Genomic DNA, 12,066 nt, shown 5'->3' on the forward strand with positions numbered 1-12,066 from the left:
ATTTCCTCTTACAGACAAAAATTTATGTTTTTCAGGTACCCAGTTTCTCTCCCAGTGTCAACCAAGTTACTGATTTGTTATGAAAATTCAAAGATGTCCCAACAAGCACTTATAAACATGTGCAGATTTACCAAAATTTCTATTCATAAATTTTGCTGGCTTCATTTTGTAGATAGTTTAGAGAAAGTACTTAATGATGATAATCATCTTGAACCCTAAATACACCTTGCCACTTTTATCTTCACATCTTTGATTATTTCTTTTGTCCTAGGCTACCGCAAATGCCATCCTTTTTTTCCTACCCACATTTTTAAGGCTCAACCAAAATCCTACCTCTGTGACAAAGCCTTCTCTCACTACCCCAGTGGAGAGTGGTATTCCTTCTCTCCTTGGAATGCCTGTGGCCCACTTTTAGTCCTTTAACTAATGATTGCAAGGTCTTACAGTATAGGCCAGATCTCCTCAAACCCAGTGCTATTGACATTTTGGACTGGATAATGCTTTGTTGTAGGGGCCTGTCCTGTGCATTGTAGGGTGTTTAGCAGATCCCTGGCCTCTATCCCCTAGATGCCAGTGTCAGCCACCATCCCCAGTTGTGACAACTAAAAATGTCTCTCAACTTTGTCAAATATCCCCTTGGGGGTTAACTTTGTTCTCGTTGAGAAACCCTGGGATAGGGGAAAGTGCAAGGTTTACCTGCTTTGGCCACAGACTTGGTTTCAAATCCTAGCACTTGGAAATCCTAGCACTTTCTGTTTTGTTACCCTGATCAAGTTACTCAGCCTCGGTGAGCCTGTTTCCTCATTTGTAAACTCAGGATGATAATGCATAATTTGTAGCTTTATTGTGACATAAAGAATGAGGGCCTCCTTATAAGGCATTCATCATAGTGAGTAGCACAAACCTGCCATCACGTCTCCTCAGCTCCACCATGAGTACCTTGGGGTTAAGGATCGAGTATTGTGAGTTACACATCTCCTTGCATCTTCCTTTATTAGGTGGTCAAGAAATACCTTGATTTGTTGTCTTTCCTTAAATGAGGGAAGAAATGTATGTTCTCCTATTCTTTACAAAATGGCCAACCTTTCTGTGATTTAAAAAGCTCGTAGGTAAATGTTGCTACTTGATTATTTTCCAAAGGTAATGACAGAATTGAATCAGTTGCTTTTTCAGGGTTTCCTCTACACTCTTGTCAATCCTTTGATCAGTTCTTAGCTGTCCTCATTTAGCTGTGGCGACCCTGTGCCAGGGCAGAAAGGGCCATCCTGGTGGCTTCTGCTGATGGCTCTAGTTTGTGCAGCACCCCCCACCCCCCCACCCTGTGGCTGCTTCTCTGGCCTCAAACATGGAGTCTTGTGGCCGTTTATTCACCCTGCAGCTTTCATTTTTTTCCTTTAAAAAAAATTACTGAGGTCTATTTTATGTCTACCCCCTTTGGTTTTTTTCCTCCTAAAACTGAAAAAAGAAAAGGGTGTTTGGCATTATTTGTGGTACATTAAAAGATGTGCTGAAGGTAATGGTTTCTTTAAAATCCTTTGGTGTTCTTTCAAGGTGGCTTTGACTTTCTTGTGTAATTGAAAGGGTAGCTGGCATTTGATGTTTTAAAACTTTATAGTTTAATTAATTGCCCTTTACAGAAACCTTGTAAGAAGGTGACTGTTTGCCATTATTTTTTAAATGAAGCTTGCTAAGGGCAAGCCTCCAGTTTTGGTGACTTTGCTACCGTGTTGGAAAAACTGGTTATTATAGCTCGTAGTCCTGCATTTTAAAATTACCATTATTCTTTCTGTAACTCTTTCTATAACCAACATTTATTGTTTTAAGTGCTTTATTTGTATTAAGCCATCTAGTCCTCACCACAACCTTATGAGGCCAGAAGGTGTTGCACAGAGAGAATAAAATTTTTCTGCAGGGCCCCACAGTTACTGTGGTGCATCCAGGATTAAAATTCAGATGGTGTAACTCCAGAATCTATGCTCTTAACTGCGGGGTAGTGTGAAATGTCTTACATAGAAAGATGTGGGATAATTTTTAATTATAGTATATCTTTGTGAAAACTGTGCATCCCTGTCTCTGTGTATGGTAAATGGTTTTCTTGTGCCTTAATTGTAGAGCTGGTAATCAGATTGTTTAGAAGTACAGCCATTAGAATTTATGAAATAGGTAATCTGTGTTATGTGCTGCAACGTGTAAGCTAATTGGACCTTTAAAACTCGGTGTTTTTGTAAGCCCGCCATCTGTGGGGTGGCAGACCCTGTGGGCATACCAAGAGCCATGGTGAAGCTCTCGACAGGTTGTTGCGCCTGTTATTGAGTGATTTTGTCTGCATGTAGCATTCATTTACCATTTTAATTATCTTGGTGGTCTTAGTTATCAGTGAATTCATCATGATCAAACCGATATTGTTCAATTTTAGACCAGAAGCTTTAATTTTAAATTGGTAAACATTTTGATATTTGGGGATTTGTTCAGTGTGGTAGTACATATGATTCTTTGTGAACTTGGAATTCTGCTCAGAATGTTGGGTCCTCGACTCAGAAATAAGGTGAAATGGCTCCCTTTCGAGGGACTTAAGCCCCTTTTCCAGTGCTTAACTCTGCAGTGTGAATGCTGGGCACAGAGCTTTGTCTTTCTTCCTGACTACATTCAGAAGTACAGCTGCTGGGTTTTCTCATTAGTTCTCACAAGTGAGAGAACAAGGAGCACAAGATATTTCAGGACAATGTGGATAAGGACAATATGCACTGATTTTTTTGTGTCTAGGCATAACTCTTGTTCTTGTCCTCTTTTATCGTATCAGATATTTTTCATACTTCTCCATTTAGTTTAATATCACGGTTTGCAGAAGCAGTTTGTAGGATACACCTCATGTCTGTTTTACTGAGGAAGAGAAATCCAGTGGGAGCTTTGACTTTTCTAGTAGGAAATTTTCTAGGCTTGAGGAGAGCCCCTCTGGTGTCTTCTCCACGCCCACTAGTAATTATTATCTAAATCAAGGCCTCCTGCTTGGGGCCAACCTCCTCTCTTCTGCAAGCCCATCTGGCTGCCTGTTGGGTTCCTGTTGGTGATTTATTAGCTTCTGTTACCAACAGGATAAGAGGCAGGCAAAGTCTCATTGCCCTGTGTCTGTGTCCTTTATTCAGGTGTGGGAGGAAGAAAGCCCTCATGTTGTCACCAGGATCAGAACATAATTTGGAAAGTTGCTCCCATTCTATTTCTTTTTACAGTTTAGAATTTTGGGGGAAACTTTACTCTCTGGGTGACGTCAGTCTTCTAGAGAAGTCTCCACATTAGTTTTGACTTATTCCTCCTTTTATCTGCAAGATCACAGGACCTGTTTCAAGCAAGGCATTATGGAGAGAAGCAGGTGTATGTTGATAAGACCAGTAATGGGTGATACCTGGCACAGCTGTTGGTGTACAGAAAGAAACCTTAGAGACACTTTGACCAAACTCCTTAATTACAGATGAATTTGAGTTTCAGAGAAGGGAAGGGACTTTCTCTGAGCCTGTAGCTAGCTAGTTCCTGAACCAGAATTGGGGGCCTCTAGCTCCCAGCCCTGGACTCTGCCTCATTTCTGCACTGCTGCTCACCTCTAAGTCTGACCTCACATGGAGAAGCCTGCACCTGCTCCTGAAGTGTGTGATGTGGCTCCTCTGAGTGGGACAGTTGATAGTCCTGTCCCTGGCCCATCTGTGGTCAGATTGATCTCAGCTTTCCTGGCAGCCAAAGGATCTCCGCAGCCTCTGCTGCCTCCTGCTGCTGATGCCAAGTATGGTTTTTAGGCAAGAGACGTACTATGATTTGACAATTGAAGGCAGCAGAGGGAAAAATTAGTAAAGGCTTTTTCACTTCTGTCAGATTTTTCAAGGGGAGATCTATCCTTGGGCATGAAGCTTGATTCTTGTTGTCTTTTCCCCCCATTATCTCATTTATTCTGCATAAATGGTTGTAAGTTTGCCTGTCAGTGTTGGTTAATACTGGGATACTTTTATTACGTTAAACTTTACTGGTTAAGAACAGAAATGCTGTTTTTGAAAATAAAATCATTCTTCTCAGCTACAGCTAAAGATTGTATTTTAAATAGTAGTCCAGAATTAAAAGAAATTACATAGGCCTTTCATATTAGATTGAGACAGCTGAGACCCAGAGAAATGTAGTCAATATCAATACAAATCTTTTTTTTTTTTTTTTCCGGCTGGCCTGTACAGGGAACTGAATCCTTGACCTTGGTGTTACAAATCTGTGTGCTAACCACCTGATCTAACCAGCCAGCCTCACAAATCTTCAGACTTTCTTCAGTTCTACCATTTATTTTGAGCTTCTTGTGTGCTAGACCTTTTTTTTTTGAGTTTTCCATGGATTATTTCTAATTCTTACTATAAAGTATTTGTGTCTAAATAGATACCCCCCCCCCTTACAGATATGAAATTGAAGCTCAGAGAGCACCTTGCCCAGGGTTACACAGTTTTAAGAGCAATCTGAGTCCCAAAGTTGTATTTTAACACTGTCCCCTGCTGCATCTCTTAACTGTTTCATTTCCTTTATGATTTGGATTATCTTAATTAACTTACATAATATGTCCCACTGGTAAAGTTTTTATTCCTTGTGTTCACTGTCAGACATTATAGCCAGTGCTTCTTTTTGTGGGGACAGCTGGCCGGTACAGGGATTAAATCCTGGACCTTGATGTTATCAGCACCACACTCTAACCATCTGAGCTAACTGGCCAGCCCAGCCAGTGCTTCTTAAGGAAAGTTAGCCCAGGTGAGTGAAATAGCCAGTATTTTTTAAAAATCTGGAACCTTAGATTCTTACTGAGAACACTTTGCTTGTCTTGAGTGCATTGTAGTTATTGGGAACTCATATTAACACCTTTACATACTGACTCACATTAACTCTTACCTGTGTAGCCTCCCACACAGTAAAACAACCTTAGAACTGTGAAAGAAGCCAAGGTGGAAAGATACGGGTGTGCATGAGAATGTGGACAAAAGCTGTTTTAGAAAAGAAAGATACTGACATTTAAGCTTTGAGTTAGTATTTGATAACTAAAATGAAATTTCAGTTGGAGTAATTTTAAACTTTAAAATTTCTCAAAGATCTCATTCCTTAAACCTCTGTCTGGACATCATTAGTATCCCTATCCTTTTATTTCTTGTACTTCTCAGAGACTCTCATTGTTCAGATATAAAAACTCCACATAATTTAGTTTGCACAAGGAAGATGCATGAATATCAGTGAATAACATGGACCATTGGACTGTGTTTCCTTCTAGAGTATAACCTTATCCCTTATGGAAGTACTTAATCATATCTTTCTTACTATTGGTCTTTTGACATTTGAAACATAATTTAAATATATTATAATTGCAGTATTATCTAACACAGTAAGTATTCTAAGGTAAAAAGTCATAAATTTCTCCTTATCTTATTTTACATTTATTCATTTTGCTGGTACTTACTAGGCACTTGTCAGTATCTCATTAAATCATACTCGCTGTGCTCCGCATATGTCTTGGTTTCTTTTTGGCCAACCCAGCCTCTCTCAAAGTCATAAATTAGTAAGCTGTATGAAGACATGAGGACTGCAGGCACCATGAAGACAGGGAACTTTGTATATGGCAATATATCAAGTACCTCAAATAGTGCATGACCTGTGATAGGAGCTCAGCTGATACTCGTTCATTGATTTTATGTGAAAAATACTTCCTAAGAAAAAGTCATCTTAAATGATTGTAGGAATTTTGATCCTGTTGAAGAAATTGGTATTTCTGTTTGCATTTCCTTCTAAAATCTCTGTTCCGGCACTCTGTAATGCTATTGTGTCATACTTGAAGATTATTTAGCCAGGTAGACAGAAACATTGGACTTTTGCTGGGAATTTTCCAGTGTTGGATGATGTTATATATCTTCTGCTTGTCTTTTTCACATTTCTTGTCTCTTGTGGATAATAGGTCTAAATGACTTAGTGTTTGAATAGTGATGCTAATATTTGTTAGGCATTTAGAATTTCTAGTGTATGGAAACATGAACAGCGTTTCAAGAATAAATTTTGTTTATGAAAAGATTTGAAAGAAATTTTCTCCAGTGGAATTAATTCCAGAAAAACATTGGCCTTGCATTTAGGTCACTGGAACTCTATAAGTTTATGTTTGTTTGTTTATTTAATATGATAAGCATCTGAATATTTTGGTTCAGCACCTTCTTTTAGTATAGTGCTGTAATGTGGTCTCAATACCAGGACTATTTTCTTTTTATTTAATTAAATCCTCGTTTTTCTGTAGTATTAAAAATGTGTGCATATCATTAGCCATCAGGGAAATGCAGATCAAAACCACAATGAGATACCACTTCATACCCACTAGGGTGGCTAAAATAAAAAAGGTAATAATTGTTGGTCGAGATGAAGAAATTGGAACCCTCAGACATTGCTGGTGGGAATGTAAAATGGTGCAATCCCTGTGGAAAACAGTTTGGCAGTTTATCAAAAGACGAACTACAGAGTTACCATATTGTTGAAAAATCTCACTCCTAGGTGTATATATATATATATATATATATATATATATATATATACCCAAGAAAAATAAAAACATATGTTCACACAAACTTGTACATGAATGTGCATAGCAGTATTATTTATAACAGACAAAAAGTGGAAATAACCCAAATATTCATCAAGTGAATGGATAAATGAAATGTCATATATCTATACAATTGAATATTGTTTGACACTGAAAAGAAATGATTACTAATACATGCTACACAAGAGTAAACCTTGAAAACATTATGCCAGTTACAAAAGATCGCTTTATATGATTCCATTTGTATAAAATGTCCAGAAACAGCAAGTCCATTAGTGTTTGCTTAGGACTGGAGGAAATGGGGAATGAATGTTAACAGGTATGGTGTTTCTTTTGGGGGTAATAAAAATGTCCTAAATTAGATTGTGGTGATGGTTGCATATCAAAAAATCATTGAACTGTACACTTAAAAGGGGGAATTGTATAATATGTGAATTATTTTTTAATAAAGTTCTTATTGAAGAAGTATATATAGAGATGCATTTGCTTCTGTGAGCATAAATTATCTCTGGAATGATACACATTGATTGCTTGTGGAAAGGAGAGCTGGATTCCTATGGGGGCTGGGGTGGGAGGGAGGTTTTTACTAAGAACTCCTTTTGTGTCTATCGAATTTCGTGCCCTGTGAGTATATTACCTATTTTACAAATAAGTAAAAGTTAAATAATGAAAGTCTTAATAGCTCATGTCCTCTCTTGATTTTTACTGTGACCAGGTCCTTCAAGGGTTAGATTATCTACACAGTAAGTGCAAGATTATTCATACTGACATAAAACCAGAAAACATCTTGATGTGTGTGGACGATGCATATGTGAGAAGAATGGCAGCTGAGGCCACTGAATGGCAGAAAGCAGGTGCTCCTCCTCCTTCAGGGTCTGCAGGTGAGGGGCCTGAGTCTGCTTCATTTCCGTCTATTTGGGGGGTTTGTGAGCTTGCAGAGTTGCACGTAGAAAGCAACTGAGTCAAACATATACAGATTAGGAACTCTTTGTAGGAGCCTGGTTTCTGAAAATAATGGGACCTTTTCCTTGAGAAAGAAGATACCCCAATTAGATTACATTTTTTGAATTACTTGTGTCCTTTCTTAAAAGGCCGTTTAAATTCTTAGCTGCTGCTTCATCCACATTTGAACATTTTCTTGTGTTGCCTACTTCTTTGCAGAGGAGAATATAGTAACAGTTTCTTGTAGGTGACCTGTAGTCATCATAATTTTATTCTAGATTCAGTCTTGTCAAAATGCTTTCCACGCTCCAGTTAGTGTAACTAAATCAATCTAAGTTTAACTGGTAGATGTGGATTTAGTTACAAATGAGATAGCACCTCATACCCACTAGGGTGGCTCAAATAAAAAGATAATAATAATTGTAGGTCAGGATGAGGAAACTGGAACCCTCATACATTGCTGGTGGGAATGTAAAATGATGTGCCTGAGGAAAATAGTTTGGCAGTTTATCAAACCTTTAAGAAGACCCAGTGACTTGAGTTTTGGCATATGTGGAATTTATTTCTAGTTTTCACAGAATTCAGTGGTGGCATTAAATTGTTGACTGTGCTTTCATGCTCTTTCCAAAAAGTCTATGTGCCTAGTGTGTTGTCAGTCAAGCATACAGACAGAAGGGCCCAGGCTCCTGGGACTGACTGGGGCTTGTGGGAGGTCCTCACATCTCATTTACTGCCATCAGGGCGTTATTTAGATCATGGAACTAGCCTATCAAGCCTTTGCACTGGTAGGGTTTTAAAAGAATACTTGCTGCTATTTGCTGCAGTAGTTGATTTAGTTTAGTTGTATAAAGCTTGCCAAATAGGTTTCAAACATAGATGTACATCTAATCTAAACTGTTCATTTCATTGTCTATGAAACAAATGTCATTCTGTGGCTATGTGATATTTCTAAACTCTGCTCTGTTTTCTTATCAGTTGGTGCTTTGGGATTGACTGCTTTTGAAATGTATTGGTATTTAATTTTAGATAAATGAGAGAAATGGCTCAGTATGAACAGTTTCTGCAGTGTCTTTTAAGAGTCAGTCATTTGTTTCAGTTGGATAAATTTTCTCTAGATCCCCTATGATTAAGAAACTGATTTTTAAGTCTTTGAAGTTGGATAGCCATTAAAAGACAGTAATTATTTCATTTTGCAATTTGAATTACCTACATAAAGATATGTATCTGTTTTCCTCTAACCATCCATTTTGTTTTGTTTTGTTTTAGTGAGTACGGCTCCACAGCAAAAACCTGTGAGTACTTACACATCTACTTATATTCACATGTCAAAAGGGATTACTCATTATTGAGCATTTCAAATTATAACAGATGTTATAATGTACATTAATTTAATATTTATAAATGCTGTGTATTCTTAAATATGTAAACCTTCCCATTTTGTTAAGTTGAAGTGATTTAGAGTTGGAATAATTAAAGCTGTTCCAAGATCGATCTTCCTGATGATGCACTTTCTGGAGTGTTGTTGGCCAAGTCTGGTGAAATGTGAGATGATAGAGATAGGGTTTGAAGTGTGATTATTCCAAAACCATTTTACAGTATTTTTGATTGGCTTCCAAGTTACCTGTGTTTCTAAAGCTGCTGTTAATTTTTTTTTCTAACTAGATTGAATATGAAAGAGTATTACCTATTTTGTTGTTCTTTGAAAACACTATGTCCAATGAAACAGCCCTCAGTGTGGAATGGAAGTTCCAGTCTAAGGGGGAGCTGTAATAATTAGGCTTCCTGGCCTGCTGAGGCACCTGAGTCATGTCCCATAGTTCTGCTTGGCTTGGGCTGTTTGAGTTTCTGCTTCTATGAAAGATTGGAGGCTCTCATTGCCAATACTTTCCAAATCAGATGGCCATGATTGGAGGCAGACAGAAACTGTGGCTTTTTCTTTTTTCCCCTTACTTTATGTGCTCATTTCTGTAGTTCATGTTGTCTTAGCTCTTGATAACAGCTTAATATGTGAGACCAAAACACAAGCAGTGCTCTTGACCAGCAGTGAAATACACCTGTTTTGGCAGACATTTCTTTTTTGGCAGTGAGGAGATGAGATGATGTTACTTTGTATACAGACAGCAGCAAATAAAACTTGCAAAAGGAGCTTCTTATGTAAAGCCAAGAGTGCATCTCAGGATATTCAGTTCTCTTAAAGTTTAAATGGTGAATGGGTTTAAGCTGTGTCTGTCTGAGGGCAGGACCTGGTTAGTAGACCAAGCACGTGGTATTAGCCAGCTGCTTTCTTTTTTTTCTTGTTTTACCATAATCTGGGCTTGTAATTTTTATTGAATATGACATGAAAAAACACAGTTTATTGGTATTTGCCATGCTGCCAGCAGTTGTACTATTGTGTGGTGCTTTAAAAAGAAGCAGACTGACCTGTGGTGTTTTCTTAACTTGTTGTAGATAGGAAAAATATCTAAAAACAAAAAGAAAAAACTGAAGAAGAAGCAGAAGAGGCAGGCTGAGTTACTGGAAAAACGCCTGCAGGAGATAGAAGAATTGGAGCGAGAAGCTGAGAGGAAAATAATAGAAGAAAACATCACCTCAGCTGTACTTTCCAATGAGCAAGATGATGAATACTGCCCAGAGGTGAAACTAAAAACAGCAGGATTAGAGGAGGCAGCTGTGGGAGAGACAGCGAAGGACGACGGTCAGTGGACTCTGGAGACAGGGCTGCATGGGGTCCTGGGAGCTTCACGAATAGGCTCCTGTCAAGTCACCACACAGGCATACTGAGCATGACCTCTCCAGCTCCCTGCTGGGGAGTGTGGCAAACAGCCTGGTCCTTCATTCATGAAATGTGTGCCAGAAATATGTTTACATTTCAAATAGATTTTTTTTTTTAAATGGAAAATGTGCTTCCTTTATTTTGCAATTAATCTTTTACCTAACTGTAATGTACTGTGATCCTTTTTCTGAAGCTTGCAGAGGAGAGGGTAGAAATGGAAGTGCAGCTTTATTCATAAGTAGTTTTTTCCCCAAAAGTTAACTTTTTCTAATAATAGCAGGCCAATTATTAAGTAAACAAAAAGTAAGACTTAGAAAACCTAAAGGTTATACCTCAAGATCCAAGAGGTATTTACTATGTGGTACATAAATTAAGGACATTCAAAAATGTATCTTGTTGAGGGAGATAAGTATCTAGTACCACTGTGTTAAGGAGAGTAACAAGTTCTAATTCTTAACCCATCAACTTTTTAAGGTGAAGCTGAGGACCAGGAAGAGAAGGAAGACACCGAGAAAGAAAACATTGAGAAAGACGAAGAAGATGTTGAACAGGAACTTGTGAACATAGATCCTACGTGGATAGAATCACCTACAACTAATGGCCACATTGAGAATGGCCCATTCTTACTGGAACAGCAGCTGGAGGAAGAGGAGGATGATGAAGACGACTGCCCCAACCCCGAGGAATATAACCTTGACGAGCCAAATGCAGAAAGTGATTACACATATAGCAGCTCCTACGAACAATTCAATGGTGAATTGCCAAATGGACGACATAAAATTCCTGAGTCACAGTTTCCAGAGTTTTCCACCTCATTGTTTTCTGGGCCCTTAGAACCTGTGGCCTGCGGCTCTATGCTTTCTGAGGGATCACCACTTACTGAGCAAGAGGAAAGCAGTCCATCCCATGACAGAAGCAGAACAGTTTCAGCCTCTAGTACTGGGGAACTGCCAAAAAGTAAGTGTCTCATCCCATCAGCTATCTGCTTTCAGTCTCCCAGGGTCATGCCTTTGACAAATGATGTGAGTGGAATTGGCTGAAGGTGGTAAAGCCATGTATGTGTGCACTAGCCATTTTCTGTTTATTACATTTGTGAATAGATAATGTGATTTAAAAATATATTCTTTGCCACTAGGCTTTTTCTTGCTCTCTGTGTATCAAATCCCATTTCTGAGCTTTTCTCATTCTTTCTATATTTAGTCAGTGACATCAAACATTTGCAAAAGCCTTCAGGTCTAGAGGCTTATACCTGGTACCTTTCTAGAATATGTAGTTTAGTTTATAATTTGTGTCTTCTTCCATCTGATAGTGTTACACTTAGGTTTTGTTTGTTTTGCTTCTATTTAAGAAAAAGGGTGCCTGCTCTTTGGCTGTATTGACAAAGTGTCATATTTTATTTTGATAGTTGTTCCTTATTGTGGGACCCTGCTATTGATAACTGGCCCAGGATTGTAATTTTAGAGAAGGTGGCATGGATTTAAATGTGATGACAAATTGTAGATTGTGTTCTTGTTTATCTGGGGTCCAGACTCATTTCAAACCCTTATTTTGGAAATGAATGCCATGTGACATATCACTAAATGACTTGAGTAAGCGAATACTGGGTGTCACTGTTGGTTTCCATTCTGTCCCCCAGTGGAAAAACTTGGAAACCTCCTCTGCTCCCTCTGTTGACAGAAGTGTTTAACAAGTGGCTAGTCATCGACCAGCCAGCCTGGCAAGCAGCCCCTTTCTTTTCAGCAGGCTGCCCACCTGCACCCTGGCG

At 38.6% G+C, this 12,066-nt stretch overlaps 1 protein-coding gene across 3 annotated transcripts in view; it reads left to right on the forward strand.

Moving 5' to 3' along the window:
- Positions 1-12,066, forward strand: part of SRPK2 (SRSF protein kinase 2) — a 248,378-nt gene that overhangs the window by 211,188 nt on the left and 25,124 nt on the right. For all 3 annotated transcript variants that reach the window (XM_063098771.1, XM_063098772.1, XM_063098773.1), the window contains 4 exons: positions 7,302-7,467; positions 8,795-8,820; positions 9,977-10,223; positions 10,776-11,258. In XM_063098771.1, coding sequence (XP_062954841.1) covers positions 7,302-7,467; positions 8,795-8,820; positions 9,977-10,223; positions 10,776-11,258 — 922 coding nt within the window. The remainder of the gene's footprint in view (positions 1-7,301; positions 7,468-8,794; positions 8,821-9,976; positions 10,224-10,775; positions 11,259-12,066) is intronic.

This window comes from Cynocephalus volans, chromosome 6, assembly GCF_027409185.1.
Source record: "Cynocephalus volans isolate mCynVol1 chromosome 6, mCynVol1.pri, whole genome shotgun sequence".
In the NCBI taxonomy this organism is placed as follows: Eukaryota; Metazoa; Chordata; class Mammalia; order Dermoptera; family Cynocephalidae; genus Cynocephalus; species Cynocephalus volans.